The sequence below is a fragment of the Erpetoichthys calabaricus genome, chromosome 17 (genome assembly GCF_900747795.2).
Source record: "Erpetoichthys calabaricus chromosome 17, fErpCal1.3, whole genome shotgun sequence".
Classification (NCBI taxonomy): Eukaryota; Metazoa; Chordata; class Cladistia; order Polypteriformes; family Polypteridae; genus Erpetoichthys; species Erpetoichthys calabaricus.
This window is the reverse complement of record NC_041410.2, coordinates 44,409,106-44,426,630: the sequence shown is the minus strand read 5'-3', so window position 1 is coordinate 44,426,630 and position 17,525 is coordinate 44,409,106. Positions and strand designations below refer to the sequence as shown.

General features: G+C 37.2%; 1 protein-coding gene across 7 annotated transcripts in view; it reads right to left on the bottom strand.

Annotated features, from left to right (window-relative positions):
• LOC114667840 (neogenin-like) overlaps window positions 1–17,525 on the bottom strand; it is a 434,801-nt gene that overhangs the window by 129,964 nt on the left and 287,312 nt on the right. For all 7 annotated transcript variants that reach the window (XM_051920818.1, XM_051920819.1, XM_051920813.1 and 4 more), the window contains exon 5: window positions 3,828–3,964. In XM_051920818.1, coding sequence (XP_051776778.1) covers window positions 3,828–3,964 — 137 coding nt within the window. The remainder of the gene's footprint in view (window positions 1–3,827; window positions 3,965–17,525) is intronic.

Genomic DNA, 17,525 nt, shown 5'->3' with positions numbered 1-17,525 from the left:
TAGATGCTCTGGGCAAAGTAACTAGTTGTCCTCAGCAGGATCAGGCTTACTGCATAACTTGCTTATCGCGCAAGGTTTAGAACATTTAACACCAGGCTTTGACCTGCTTTTCCTTGCACTCTTCTGGTCTGCCACAGCAGTGATTCTGACCTGCTGGTATTCTTCTAATCTGAAGATGGGAGCTAAAGCAGGACATTTACCCCCATGTCGCAAGCTCCTATCTCATATGCTTGAGTACTGAAAGTAACAGCTCCTATTTTGAATGAAGTCTTGAGACTGCACCTGCCTTCACTATACAGGAATAAAGTACTTGTATTTTCCTTGGAAACCTGGACTCGCCTTCCTGTTTTTCATAAAACTTTCTCTGTGACCCAAGCTTCTTAAACTGAAGAAAAAAAAAAAAAGTTTTTGTATATATTTTTTTTTTACATACATACTGTATATACACATACACACATACATACACACACACACACACACACACACACACACACACAAACATTCAGAAAAACATCATTTGTTTTAAGAAAATGTAAATTCCAGTACATCAAACATTTTTTCAAATAAAAATGGCCACCAAAGATTATAATGTGGCGCAAAAAAAAATTAATGCTACGCCATACACTTTCACAGAGTCGTAGAAAACCTGCAACAGGGTGTCTCTCTCTTATTAGACGAAAAGAAAGTGATAGTCTGTTGCAAAATCTCCAGTCTCGAACAGTCTCTGTGAGGCTTGACAAGAGTGTAGGCACAACATCACACACACTGCCAAATTCTGAGTTAGTGCTCCACTAAGAGTCCACATGGGTAGTTGTGTTGTGTGTTGATATTGTACTGTTCAAGTTTCATAGTGCTCCTCAAAGTTTTCTTTGCAATGAACAAAAAAAAGAAAGAAATGGTGTCAGTTTACACTGAATGAAAAATTAACAATCCTGGAAAAAGTTGATTCCAGAATGAAGAAAAATGACAGCGAAAGTATTCAGAACTGCATCTTGTGAAAATCAGGAGCGCTCCATCTACCCCTACCCCGACAGACAGGCAGAGACACCAGTTCCAGCACAGAACACGTTTATTTACAAAAGAGGAAGCGCATCTCCCTCGCTTCCCTCAACAGCACAGTACACAGAGCACCAAATATACAGTCTCTTTTCGGACTTCTTCCCCTCCTCTCTGTTCCGCCTTCACTCCTCCACGGTCAAGCTTTGTCCCTCTTCCTCCCGACTCTGGCTCACTGAATGGAGTGAGGCGACTCCTCTTATGTTGGCCCTGGGAGTGTTCTAGGTGGCTTGTTAATCAGGCCTGGAATCCCTCCCAGGTGTGTTGAAAGCCCAATGTACGGCTCTGCAACTCCCCTTGGCAGTCCCCACAGAACCCAACAGGGCTGTACCAAACTCCACCTCCCAGCGTGCCCTGTGGGAATCCATGGTGCCACAGGCACCCTTGGAGGGTTGTGCTCTACTGTCCTGGGGAAGGCAGTGCAATGTGAGTGCTCTCTCTCCCCCCGTCCTTCCATCCAGCTGGTGTCCCAGCTGGGTAATGGCCATGGCCACCCATCACAGCCTTCAATATTGTCAACAATTTTGAAGGAATCAAAAAAATAAATTGAAGACTAAGTTAAAAGTGCCTATCACGCAAGCTGGTGACCCTCAGAAACTTGTTTTCTAATTGTGTTGTTCCTTTGGGTTTGCCAGATCTCTTCCTGTTTCCATTTGCCTTTGGATTGTGTAGGACACCGTACTCACTAACACTATGATTTTTTTTTTTTTGTTTTTTGCAATTTCTCTATACGAAAGGCTTTCACTTCTAAGGGTAATAATGCTCTGTCTCATTTCATTTGTTAATTGCTATTTTCTTACCATTATCACTGGGAAGAAAAGAAAATATCATCAAAGAAGTACTCTAGAGCAGGGGTCCCCAACCCCCGGTCCGCGGCCCACTACCGGTCCGCAGCCGTCTGACAGCCGGGCCGCGAGAGAACTGCCGGCAACGGAGACTCACTCAGACTTTTCAGAATGCTTGGCAGGCGGGGCTTTGCAGCGGCGCAGAGAGAGGAGAGAGTATTACAACAAAGTATTGTTACGGTCCCGATAGTTTCCCCACATGACACGAGTCTATAGAAATCGCGTTACTACGAAGTACATTCAGCAGATGCTTTCATTACAACCAAGTGCCCTTGAAATGCCTGAATGAATCATCCACAGAGCAGTTAGATCTGTGGTCGCAGCTCAATTGTGCACGTTTGCACAACGATCCCAAACAGAAACATTGTAAAAAAAAAAAATCTCTTTCTTCGAACTTTCCTCGTACTGTTTTTTTTTTTTTTTTTTTGTTTTTGTTGTCTGTGGTTTTCATTGATTCCTTTTGCTTATTGCTTGTCAACATTTGAAAAACATCCATTGGAATTTAACTCATTGTCACCCTCCTATAGAAACGTCAGACACGAAAAAAAGATAACAGTGTTAATGTTTGTGATGTGCAATCTGTTGGAATGGCAAATGTAAAGCATATGTCTTTGTTATATGCAAAAAAAGAAGAAAATTCTCAGGTTGCAAACGTATGCGAACTGCTTAATAACTTAATAATAATAGAAATGTTATGTAAATTGTGTATAAAACTGCCCCCCCCAACCAACCGGTCCGTGGAAAAATTTGCATCTAATAAAGTGGTCCTTGCTGTCAAAAAGGTTGGGGACCACTGCTCTAGAGGGTGTAGTAACAGTCTGCTCCAACTCTGCTTTAAGACAGATAGAGAGTTTTTAAGTAAACAACAAAAGTTGAGACACCTATTCAAATTACTTGCTTCAAATTGCATGGCTTAATTTATTTTAATTGCTGCAGAATATCTGTAAGTTGAAACTTATTAGTTGTACCCTGAAGAAGGTAATATTCTGATATTTTCTGTTTTTTCAGTTTTTGCTAACTAAAATTTACATTTAAACCTCTGGCAGTATACTGCTTACCTTTTAACCATTTTAGATCATTCATTGCACTTTAACAGATTAAATCTGAAGAAAAACTGAGGGGTTATAAACATATACATACATTATATACATACATACGCACATGCACCCACACACAAGCAGGGACCCAAAAATTCCTGGAATTGTAAAAAATTCTAATTTTATTATTCAACTAATAACAATTCCATTTTAGTCACCATCAAAATACTTGAGATGCAATCTACTACTTGACACATCGTTTCTTCTATTCCAAGAAACATTTCCTGCACTCATCTTTTGTTACCAAGTCTACCGATTTTTTTCCTTGATATCTTCTACAGTAGTAAATCGTTTTCACTTTTGTCTAAATTTTAGTTACAGGAACAAAAAAAAAAAAGTCACAGGGAGGCAAATCTGGTGAATCCAATGGGGTACAAAGCAACAACCTCATTGTCTTTGATCAAAAACTCTGACTAATAACACGGTGTTTAGGTGTGCTGTCAGTGTGCAAAATGCTGTTTTACATGTGCCCCAGGTGTTTTTTCTTTCTTGATGCTTTTAAGCAGACATCTCAGCAGTTCAGGAAACTCTTTATTAACAAGGTTATTATGTCGAAAAATGTGATCACCGTTGTCTTGATATTTGATATGACCTAACAGGCTTTTTCCGGCTTGGAGAAAAAAAGATAAATGTCAGAAATATGCACTCGATCAAATCAGCACAATGCTTGGCAGACTTCTATATGAGACATACGATACCTAGCGGCATAGCTGAAAACTACACCCTACTCCTATACTACTGACAAACACATGTTCTGACAGCAACAATATGATAACAAAGACACACCATATACAGTAAAAAAAAGCATTTAAAGTATTTTAATAAATACCTTGGACCATCAGCTCAGCCGATGCCTGAAGAGTGTCATTCTCATTTCCTGCTAAACATGTGTACATGCCAGTATCCTCGTCAGTGACGTTCAAGATAAGAAGACTTCCACCACCAATTATTTTGGACCTGTTGCCACTAAAAATGCAGGAAGAGAATGCATAATCATTAGGGCTTAGAAAATGAATTACTTCAATATTAGTCACAAATTACAGTAAAAAAAGATTAGATATCAACAGTTTAATTGGGACATGGTATGAAAGTCATTACACTAGCAACTTTCCAGTTGTACTGGTTTTAAATAAGCTTTGCAATGAATGGTTAATAGTATTTTATGGAAAGTGAATCTTTAAAAAAAAATAAAAAACAAACATAAATTCATTCAAAAATTAGCATCACATTTTTGCAAAATACAGATATTTACTTAATATACAACATTTAAGTAACATTCATGACTGCACATATATTCAAACCTTTATAGGTAGAACTGCCAACATCTAGTTAAAGAGTATACTCTATAAATGGAATACAATAAAAATGCTGCAAAGGTAAATCATTTTAAGTAACAGTGATAGAGTACAGTAGTAAGTGAGGAAGAACTCTGTCTCCCCAAAACCACAAATAAAACAGGAATGTATACGTGAAGTACAATTAAGAGCCCAAACTCTTATAGGTACAGTATATCTTTGAAATTGAAATAAATACTTTTATATTACGACAGGCACATTTGTCATTTCTGTATCTGAAAGATTAAAAATGAACAAATTAACAAGAATTGCTGCCCTAAAACTCAGAAAGATTTTGATAAGTTTATACAGGTTGGAAATAAGCATAGCCCCCTAAAAAAAGTTAACAGACATGCAAATGAAGTTGAAAGGCTTAATGTTAATACTATTGTTTGCATACATACAAAAAGTCCCATTTAAATATACAAAACATCTGCTTAAATAATCAGATCTTAAGTTCCAAAAATTTTGGAGCTGGCATGGAAACTGCTATGTCAGTTAAATAGGGATTGAACACATGAGTATATTAAGCGAGAACATTTGTTTTCATACAAATTAACATTGTAATAGAATATAATTGACCTTTTCAAAGCTCATACCATTTGTGAATACTGACAGTACCTAAAACAATAGAAACATTTGCATAAATAAAATTGGCACTAATTAGGGTTGTGGGCAATCCCACACCTGTGCACTAAGTGCACTGACCTCTCCTGCATCACGCACGGGAACCACTCCCACCACGCTATCATGCCTCCACACAAAGACATGAGTGTGGAAATTAGAACAATTTATTTATTAAAAAAGCCACCTTTTTCAACTACTGACCCCACTTTACTACAGCTACTGTGCATTTTATATCTGTCAAACATTTCTTCGTAATTCCAATATGCTCATTGCTTTTGGTAGGATACTCGTTGCTTCATTTCCAACTTTGAAGGAAAAAACATAAAATGATTTGACCTTATTTTAGTAGTCTATACTTCAAAGAAAAAAATATAAGAAAGCAATGGCTACAGATTAAAGCCAATATCCCACCAAAATAAAAAGCAATATGTTGCCAATGTGATGCTGGCACTACTTAATAGACCTTTCATGTCAGCAGACAATGCTTTTAAAAATATGTTCCAACATGTCTACTTTCATTCTAATATCTAAAATGATGATATATCAGACCACAAGAATGAAACAATTTTTTAAAGAAACCAGTTTATCTGCAAAAAGAGTAGAACTGTTCTGCACACGCCAGAGAGAGAGAGAGAGAGAGAGAGAGAGAGAGAGAGAGAGAGAGAGAGAGAGAGAGAGAGAGAGGGGCTGTCAGAAAGGGTCCAAGAAGCCATCCAGAGAGGGAGGGGTGGGTGTGTGTGTGTGTGTGTGTGTGTGTGTGTGTGTGTGTGTGAGAGAGAGAGAGAGAGAGAATCAAGAACTCAGAGAGCAGAAATCACAAGACCTATTCCAATGCTTAAACCTGCTTGCCTCAATACATGACCCTGGTGAGCTCAGAAGGAATCCTGCCTTGGATCAGCACAGCTTCCGCAGTGATACCTCTGCTCACAAGTGAGCAGTATGAGATGGAGCAGACAGAATGAATGAGTGTAGGCGCACATATGACAGAAAAAAGGATCACTGGAGCTGCACAGAAGGAGCTGTGGAAGATCGGTCACAAACAAGGAGGCAAAGTTCTGCAATATATTAGGCTAACATCAGAAATGACCATAAAATGCCATAAAATATCACCAAAATGAAGATCCACCAGCATATGTTGTCATACAGCATAATCACCAAATAGCAGTATTAAGATATCTTGAAATCAAATTCAGGTACTCAACAATGAAGTGTACATAAATACATTTAATTCAATATAATGATGATGATGACTCTAAAATTGAAATGTTCAAATTAAAATATGCAGGCACACCACCACCAAATTGTAAACAAAGCCAATGCCATCCTGATCACCACTTCTTTCAGCTGCTCCCGTTAGGAGTTGCCAAAGAGGATCATCTTCTTCCATATCTTCCTGTCCTCTACATCATGCTCTGTTACACCCATCACCAGCATGTCCTCTCTCACCACATCCATAAACCTTCTCTTAGGCCTTCCTCTTTTTCTCTTCCCTGGCAGCTCTATCCTTAACATCCTTCTCCCAATATACTCAGCATGTCTCCTCTGCACATGTCCAAACCAACAAAATCTCACCTCTCTGACTTTGTCTCCCAACCTTCCAGCCTGAGCTGACCCTCTAAAATGTACTCATTTCTAATCCTATCCATCCTCGTCACACCCAGTGCAAACCTTAGCATCTTTAACTTTGCCACCTTAAGCATGGTCTCCTACTTTCTGGTCAGTGCCACCTTCTCTAACCCATATAACATAGCTGGTCTTACTACAGTCCTGTAGACCTTCCCTTTCACTCTTCCTGATACCAACCTTGAATTATGTGAATTACTGGTAAGCAAATTCAGCTTCCTGGTGCCTAGAAGCTAAAACTTAATGACTGCCTTGATTTTGTACTTTATGTTCACAATGATTAAAATCGTGCTACTAGCTACCACCACATCCAACAATATCCTACAACTTGCATTCTTTTGTGCGGCTCACATTGCCATCACATGTTGCAGATGAGAAGCAGAAACAGTGAAATTATGAAACTGATTAATGCATTAAAGGTTTGCAGGAAAACAGATCTTATCCTGTCTATGCCATGTGCAAGGCAAGTTCCAGCCCTAGGTGAGATGCCAGGACTTCATAGGGCACAATCACATATAAACACTGTCACATTTACTCATACTAAGCCAGTTTACAGTCATCAAATAACCCAAAGATCCAGTTTTCTCACACATCTGAAAGATTTGAATACCTGCAGAAAACCAGCATGGATGGGAAAAATGTGCAAACGCCAAGACAAAACAGAAAAAAGAGTAGATGTCCTATACAAACAACACACTGCATAACGAAGAAAATTCAAAATGTGCATTTGAAATATTAAATAAATAAAGAAAATCAATAAGAAAGAGACACAGTGTTTCGGGTGTTGAAAATGTGGACATAAATCCTCTGGTTTCAGAGCGGTGACTAAGTGCTAAACCTGTCCCAATGACCCAATGTAAGAATTAATGCACAAATAATATTCTATACACACAAGCCCTACAGGCTATTTTAACTTCCTACCAAGAAAGAGAGATAAAAATCAATAGGATTAAAGCAACACTAGTCTAGCATTGTACTTGATGCTCTGGAAATGTGATAGCCCTCTGGCTCAGATAGCAAGTGATGCAGAGATATGCACACTGCTGTAAAATCTGATATACTGCCTATTGATCAGTTTAAACACTGGCATTAATACTGAAACTCCGCTGCCTGCACATCTGAACCTACCAAGGATCATATTAAAATAACCAATCTTCCTGCTTTGTCTTTAGCAGTACACAGTAATGTGACATAGCAGCAACATATGAATGGAAGATGACCTTTTGGAAAACAATTTTATAGATTTCTAAACTGTATACTTGAGTGATGTAATGGTGGTAATTATGTCTGTCCATAAGCAAAGCCTTGTGTTATAGTAACATTGTAGCAGACTGTGCTAGAAGAGTGCTAAAAGAGGATAAATTCTCTCATTCATTACCTCCCTTAGCTTAATATACTGTAAATACTACACAGAACAGATCAGTTTAAAATATATTTTTAAGAACTAGTTAGAGATCTTTTTTTTAGTAAATTCTGACAGCATAAGGAGACTGGACAAGCAAACACACATTTGATTCACAAAAAAGCTTATGAAGGAATAGATCACCAAAAAAAAAAAAACACAATGCATGTTATGTGCAAGTAATTGCAAGAAACCTTACATCCTATAATACTAGAGAAAAATTTGTGGAAGATTTTAAGGGCATATATGGTAAAATTAAAATAAAAAAAAGAAAACACCAATTCATCCCATTCGTATATTAATGTACTTTCAAAGAATATAAGTGCCCCCTGAAAATGTGCTGTCATTTTGACAGCCATTATGGTCATGGCAAAAATCAGCAGAACATACATTTTAATTGTTGTCAATGAGAAAGCATATTACAGGGACCAGAACAATTTTACTGTTGACGTCAGAAAGTTCGCAGATGTCCAAACCTGTGTACAGTTTGAGCAAACTTATAATCTTAAACGAAACAGCCTGTTAAGACAGCTTGTATGGCAACAAAGTAACATTTTGGAATCAGATTCTGCAATATCTTCAATATGCATGTTCTGTCCAAATAGGGTGTACAGTATAAATATTAAAAATTATTGTTACAGTTGAGCAAAACTATATCGGTACATAAAAAATTAAGTCATAACTGCCCATTGCAACTCTAAAACAAAGCAAAAGTTTCATTGAGGATCGTTATTTTGTGTTGTTGAGAATTAATTTTGAACGCTTTGTAACCACTTAGACTGTTTTGTCCAGCACCTTCCGACTCACCAGTATGAGAAACCCCTCACGTATGATATACCACTCGACTTGTCTCAATGTCTAGATATGCAAGATAGCAAGCCTTTTGAGGTTCCCCACTATTTCTGTCCATCAAGACCAGACAACAACTTCATATTTTGGCTATTTTTGGACCAGATTCTATGCCGGAAATTACGCCCTTATGATAAAGAGTAAAGTAATAACAAGCAGAGTGCTGTTGTATGCTATTTCGAGGTTGCTGATCACATATACAACAATTTTCATATTTGATTCTGTACCAGTGGTCCTAGCCCTCTATTAGCCACTACCAGAGGGTTAGAAATGACAGATACCAAACAAACATATGGAGTAATATTTCAAACTCTTTTAAGATCAGTAGGAATCTCATCAGCCATACACCTCTATCAGAGGGTAAAAAAGTGACAAATTTCTATGACAACCAATTATACTTAGACTTTAAACATTTAAACTGAAGCACACATTTTAGTATTTCAAATATCTGACCAAACAATTCTTGTTTACTACGTGCTTGTACCTCATGAAGTAAATCAATACATTTCTTATGGACACCCTGCAATAGGGCAGCTTGAACTAATTCAGATTTTTTCTTTTCTAAAACTGACATCCAAAGGAAAACCTACATGAGTGACAATACATTATCAAAATCTTAATTTCTCAGTATTTTACTTTGGCTAAATTCATTTTATACCAAATTTTGAGGTCTTCTAGACTCGAAAACAAAATGGCCCTACATTCTTTTTCATTAGCCTGTTATCCTGCTTTCAGGCAGCTTTCACACTACCAGTCGCTATCTTATTTAAACTTGTGCATAGTAAGTCTTAAGTTTTTTTTAACAAAATGAAGAAATTAAATTTAATTGTTGTAGTACAAGTATCTTAATTCCAAGTGATAGAGCACCGACTAAGAGTGCCTCTTGTTTGCTGATGGAGCATTCAGCTTTACCAGATCGACCAAAGTTTGCAACCACGTAAAGCACTAATGCAGCTTTTTCCAATCACATGTGTAGCTGTTGTGGTCATCTAAAACTGACTGAGCAAGTGGCTCCAAACCACAATGGAACTCCAAACAATAGGGTCATACTGGAAAATCGCTAGACAGAATCCTCTCCACTATACCTAGACTGTAATAGACTGTTCCTAGAAGTGAAATTAAAGTCAAAATAGACGAGACAGCTAAACAAATGTATTTTGCTGTTCTTATTACAACTTTTCCCAAAAAGCTGCTATCATTAATGTATGCTGCAATGATTGCTTTCTTAGTTATCAAGTCACACTAGTGTTTAGGAAAATCCTTACAGCTCTGTCACATGCACTACCACCTTGGCATGGTAATACATCCTGAAAATATGGGTTTTCATTTCAATTGCGTATTTTTTCACACATACTGTATGTAATGTGCTAAAATTACCTGGTCATTGACAGAACTTTCCATAATATGGCCAAAAATAATTTAGCTAAATAGCTTCATACTGCACCATAAACATACTCACATTTAATACCACCTATAAAATTTACTTTGTTACAAAAGTGATTATTCAATTAAACATAAAAAATAAATTATTTAAACATAAATACATGTATAACAGCTCAAGTTGCAGTCATTTAGTGCTGTGAATCAACCTGTGAACAAGCAAACTGATTCATTATTTTTCAGTTGATACTACATATATTGTGGCATCAAGCTCTCTGAATAACCAGCCTTACCGAGCCATTTATATACACACACTGCATGGACACATATATGTATCACATTTTACAATGGAAACATTGAGATTTAAAGGGCTTTGAGGGAATCTGAAGGAAGAATTCAAAATTATGACAAAAGCAAAGTCTGTGGATGGAAGCCATTACTAGGAAATAACAAAAAAAAAAAAAAAATTAAAAAATTTTTTTCGAGAAAATATTTTGGGATATTTTGATAGGTTATAAAAATTCTATATTTGTGAAAACTGCTGAAGCATATAATTAGTTATTTAACAGACTGGGTCAAAGCACTTTCAAACCTCAATGTACAGTACACCCCCAAAATTCGCGGGGGTTACATTTCTAGAGCATCCGCGAATTGTGAAAAACCGCAACTTTTGGATGTGGTTAAAAAATGCCTTTTAAATGCCTATTTTTATAGTTTAAACCCTAAATACAGTATGCCCCCAAAGCACTTTAATTTCATTGCAAACTCAGCTTAATACATTACCTAAAAACAGAATGTAAAGGTAAACCTGTCTACTGTACAGTACTGTACTGCTATGTCTCCCACGGTGCTAGAATGTAAAATACCAATGTTACCGCTATACGTACTGTAATTCATGCAAGCGCGCTTTCTTTGTTATGCACTGTTATTTTCTTTGTTATAACGAGAGTAAATACATAATAATTTTATTTAATTAAAATACAGTAAAATGTACGGGTGCTCACCAATGATGAATGATATTGATGATGATGAAGTAGCTATGCAGTACGATGCATAGGATTTAAAATTCCTCGGGTGCCGCCTCTTCTTCAGGTGCTTCAGGAAGAGTTGTATCTTTGGATGGGTCTTCTTCTGGTGGGGTTTTGTGCTGGCTTTTCTCTATAGGTTTCAGGAACATTGTGATGGGAAGTTGCTACATTGTCTCCTGTAGCGAACTGCTGGTACAGTTTCCGTGCTTTCTCACGGATGATGTTACCGTCCAAGGGGATGTTTTTCTTCCTGCAGTCGGTGATCCACAATGCCAAGGCAGATTCCATCCTGACGATGTTTTTATTCCTTACGGTCATTAACTTTTTGTTACTATCACAGAAACTTACAGATACAGTACTCCGGATCGCTGCCTCGTTCTACTTTATGTAGCATACAGTGCTTTCATTAATGCCATAGTGGAGCACTACTGCAGTATAACTTTTTACTTCCGGGAGCAAATCCTGTAGTTCAACCTTCTCCTGGAGTGTTTTAAACTTCTTCTGGCGCTTAGGCTCAGTGCCAGAAGCCTTAGAAGGTGCACAGCGTTTCGTCGACATCTTGTGCGTTTAAGAATAACAAAACAATAGCAAAATGGAAAACACAAGGACACTCAGCTGGAGACGCGTCACAGGGCAGCAGTCAATCATCAGCAAGGAGAAATGAATAATGCTCTCGGATTGGCTACTTTCACCATCCCAAACCGCATTTCCCTCAGTGGTTGCTTCCTGTTCTCACTACAGCACAGTATTGTCACGAAAAAAGCCATAAAAAATTGCGGAGGATATTTGTGCTTTCCGCTAACAATTAATAGTCAGGTTCTAAGGAAAAATGTGCGAACGACAGAGTCCGCGAACCCTGAACCGCGACTTTGCAGGGGTCTACTGTATCGTTATTCCCCATTTTTCAAAGGTGCTAGACCCTACTGGTATTGATGTGCTTAGCCTACAATTTTTTTTCTTCCACAAAATTTAACACTAGAATCCCTGATGCCTACGAAAAAAGTCGTAATGCCAGGCCACCATAAATTCCCTTATACCCTTGTTCCCTCATCATTAGCATCTTTATTTTTCAAATGTGTCAATCAGCAGTGGCAGTAGGCAGCCTGGTCACTCATCCCCCCCACTGAGGCAGCTGAAGTCCCCCACAAAATTATCAGAGTTTAAAGTCTCTTTATCTAGGAGTAAGGTGTCTGGAATTTTATAGGGTAAATAATATATTATTAATTGGAATACAGTGATCCCTCGCTATATCGCGCTTCGCCTTTCGCGGCTTCACTCCATCGCGGATTTTATATGTAAGCATATTTAAATATATATCGCGGATTTTTCGCTGCTTCGCGGGTTTCTGCGGACAATAGGTCTTTTAATTTCTGGTACATGCTTCCTCAGTTGGTTTGCCCAGTTGATTTCATTGGCAGATGGCTGAGAAGCTATCCAGCTTACTTTCTCTCTTCCTCTCTCTCTCTCTCTCTCTCTTGCGCTGACGTAGGGGGGTGTGAGCAGGGGGGCTGTGTGCAGCTGCTTCCTGAAGGACAGGCTGCACGGAGCTTCGCATACTTAAAAGCTCAAAGGGCACGTATTGATTTTCTGTGGCTCTTTCTCTGTCTCTTCCTGCTCCTGACAGAGGGGGTGTGAGCTGCCGCCTTCAACAGCTTTGTACCGGCGGTGCTTCGCATACTTAAAAGCAAACAGCACTATTGATTTTTTTTTTGACTGCTTGCTTTGCAGTCCTTTGAAAAGGAAGATATGTTTGCATTCTTTTAATTGTGAGACAGAACTGTCATCTCTGTCTTGTCAAGGAGCACAGTTTAAACTTTTGAAAAAGAGACAAATGTTTGTTTGCAGTGTTTGAATAACGTTCCTGTCTCTCTACAACCTCCTGTGTTTCTGCGCAAATCTGTGACCCAAGCATGACAATATAAAAATAACCATATAAACATATGGTTTCTACTTCGCGGATTTTCCTATTTCGCGGGTGGCTCTGGAACGCAACCCCCGCGATGGAGGAGGGATTACTGTACATACATTTTATGTGTGTTCCATGCCTACAACAATCTGGGTAAAATGTAGGATGACAGGAAATGTGAGGCAAGAAATATTGAACACATAACTAAAACAAACTTTTTTTATGTTATACTAATAATTGACAAAATGTTGAAGTGTATAATGTGTGAAGACTGAAGTCCAAATATCAAATAAACACTTTCACAAAAGGTGTAACAAAACAGGTGCGTCTTTATTCAAGAATATAACCAGAGAAAAAGAAATTATTCAATCTACATGTTGCTGTCAATGTATAAAAACCGAAAGCCAAATATCAAATCGACACAACCTGTAAGAGCCAATCTTAGCAAGTTAAAGCTTTAAGTTAAACTCATACTTTTGCTTAAGTAGAATACAATACAAATTTCTTTCATAGCTATAGAATATGGTATAGTCTTTTACTCCCTGTAAGTTATTATGAGATAGAACTTTCTTGGTATATCTGTAATACAGTGTGTTAATTGATTCAGTGTTTGGAATTAGTCCCATGGCTAGCATGGCCTGAAAGATCCATTTGCAGTTTGTAAATGGGATAAGCATACAGTTTTCTGGCCATTTAGAAATGACTCAGCTGTATAAGCAAACTTAAAAGAAATGAAACAAGATATATATGCTTTAAGAAGAACTTTTCTTTTCTCTGCTATATCAATGTTTTCTCTATTTTTACATGAACTGTTTTACTTTGAAATTTTACTAAAGCTTTTAAAAACTAAAATACTTTGTCTGTGAAATCATTTCATTGAATCAAGCTATTGCCAGAATCCCACAAAGTAAACTAAAGCTGCAGGACTTTGGTAATTTTGGGTAAACACAGCTACGCAACCTAAACAGGTCTGCTTGGCTGGTGTAGAGGTAAGAACTGTTGAGAGTTCGATCCCAGGTCCTCACTGTCTTTACTGTTTTGAGTACTGAGCTGCTATTGTTACTACTATTATATAATAAAAAATACATTTGATTTGAGTCTGTAAACCCCCAGTGTAAATTTTTGCTACTTGTAAAAAAGTTAGCTTTTTTTTTTTTTTTAATTCAGTGTTATTCTATTGGTCATGTTCACATGGTACAACGAACTTGCCTCTCCCTCTTTGAGTTGATGGCGTTTATCTCCATTCTTTTCATAAGAGCAGTGATGACCACAGTTGGTGCTATGGTTGATGCCTGCTCAGAACTATTTGTTGTACCGCCAATCAAAGATACGATGCCCCTTGACCGCTATCAGACTATCATGCAGCATTAGAGCTCTGACAACAAAGACACCCACACAGAATATATGAAAAACGACAGATGTGCTGTGATCTCAGACATCTGCCAACTTTTGAGAACAGTGTTTTGAGATACAGCCCAGGGCAACATATTACTGTTGATGAGCACCTGTTTTCAACTAAGGTCCGGATGCACAAGAGAGGCAGAGACAGATTTGATGTCATTCAATTGGTTACTGGAATATAAAATAAACACTTTCACAAAGGTAATACGAAACAAGTATGCTTTTATTCAAGAATACAGCTGAATAACAAAAAATTCAAGTAACAACAAGATACCAAGACGACATGATTTACCATCGTTTGTGTGTCTACTTATATCCCTTCAGCAATATCTTTTACAAGTAGCAAAAATTTACACAGGATGTTACAGACTCAAATCGAATGTATATTTTTACTATAAAATAATAATAGCTGCGGCTCACAATGTAGAATGACCCTGCTCTACGCCTCTGCTGTAAACTATGTTTTAGATGTTAAGAGTCATAATCATGCATCTCAGTATAAAAGTAATATGATAAATCATCTGCACCTTTATAAAAGCAATATGCTACATTAACGATCTGCGCCTTTAGCAGTTATTTTGTTAAATGGTAAAGAGAAGCACAACAAAAGCTGATATACAATAAAAGAAAATATCCACAGAGTTTATCTTCCCTTTGATATTTTCATTTAATTTTGATATAAACAGTTATGTGCATGACCAACTGAATTTCCTTATCAGGGATAATACAATTTACCTTGTCTTTTTTTATTTTGCTACCCAAATGGCAAAGATTTGAACAAGGATAACAGGACGAGGAAAATTAAGAGGACACATGAATCTTGTGCTCATCTCTCTCAATAAAGGGAAAATATAGAGCAGATCTAGAGACATGAAAGTCTGAAAGTGAAAGACTAAAGAGAATAAAATGTGTAGCACCAAAGGGAAGTCTGATCTTGGCCATTTGTGCAGCACCCTGTTTTTAAAACACTGACAGCAAAATACTAAATACATTTTATAACGCCTATGCCTTTTGTGACACCCCAAAAAAGGCTGAATAATCAAAAAAAAAAAAAAAAATACAAAATTATTGTGCCATATGGGAAAGAATCTGCTGCTTGTCATATCAAGCCAGGGAAACATGGATGAGTTGTGGCTGCAAAGGCCTCATGCATGCATCTGGAATCAATTTATCATTTTTCTTTAAAAAAGGACAGAAGATAAAAATGCCACACTAGCTCAAGTAACATTTGAGAATATTGTGTTCCTGTATTTATTCATTTTTTATATTGTAATGAATATTTAGCAGTCTGTAATTAGGCAGGCTTAGAATCGTATCAAAAACGCAAAGAAAAAGCTGATGTTTGTTTTATTCCCTGGATGGAATGCTATATAACATTTAAATTAATTAATTTGACAAAAAAATTGAAATCCATTGGGAAGCAATGCCAACCCGTTCACACATCATTGACTTGTACTTATCTTCACTGATCACTGTCATTAACTGTGAAGCATCACTAGCCAAAACAACATTAAAAATTACTCAAAGCACAGCGTTTGACGTTTAGTCGTGCATCTAATTATGTTTGTGACAAAAGGGACAAAAAAAAAAAAAAAAAAACTTTAGACAGAGGCCAAGGTAAAATAGTTACACCTTAAACATATAATTTAATATCATACAACAAAAATTCATAATATGTACTGTATTTATTCATCTCAGTCTATTATGTATTTATTCATCTCAGTCTAGATGTCCTTTCAAAGATCTCAAGTTAAATATGATGCAGCAAGGACAGAAAGAAAAAGATTTAATATATTATTATGTATAATGTACTCGAATCACAACATTGATCAGAAACTGAAGACCAGCAAAGTAAAATCTAAAACAGCAAGGATAAAACCATGTAGATTACTGCAATTTGCAGTGTTTGATAAAGCCTCCCTAAGAGTTTCCACAAGACATGTGCTAAACTCCATTTGCCCCAATTGTCCATTGCTTCATAGCTGCCACACTGCAAATCCCTGTTGATGGCAAATGTATCTGGGAAAGAGATGTACGACTACATCGGCTGGTAAGTGGACCTAATTTATTCACTAACAAGACTTTAATTCGTCATTGCTCTAATTCTCCTATGACTGGTTCACTTACATGATTGTCATAAAAGAGGATATTGCGATGCCTTGATTGCTTTAGCCCCAAATTTTGTAGCTTTCTTAACATACTGTATACACGAAACCAGAATAACTCCTGGAAACTACTTTGACACACCAGTGACCGTTGTGAACCAACTGATCAGCCAAAACAATAAAATCACCTGCCAAATATTGTGTAGGTTCCCCTTGTACTGCCAATACAGCTCTAACCTATGAAAGAATCCTGTGGTATCTGGCACCAAGACAGAAGAAGATCATTTAAGTCTGGTAAGATGTGAGGTGGGCCTCCATGGAGAAGTTTGTTTTTCCAGTATATCTCAATCAGACTGAGATCTGAAAAACTTCGAGGTCAAGTCAACAAAACTAACTTTTTGTCATGTTTCTTAAACCATTTCTGAACAATTTGATCAATGTGTCAGGAAGCATTACCCTGAACATTAACCACCTTTCTTCAAAGACCATAAGTCTTCGTGTTTTCTAGAATTTTATAAATGGCCTATCCATCTCTATAGCATAGTTTTCTACCTGTTACTTTTTGGAAACAATGTGCAAAATAAAGTCAAAAATAAAGAAATGACTAAAACAACAAATACAATCGAAATTAATTTAAACATCTGTAAAAAAGTTATATGCACGCCATGTCCTAGTAAAGCTTGACCAAACACAGAATGAACCTGCTCTACACCTTTGCTGTAAATTCTGTTTTAGCTGTTAAGAGTCAGAATCATGCATCTCAGAATAAAAGTAATATGCTAGATTATCTGCACCTTTATAAAAGCAATATGCTACAAAATGACCATCTTTAGCACCTATTCTGTTTATCCTGCTGAAAGATGACACTGACA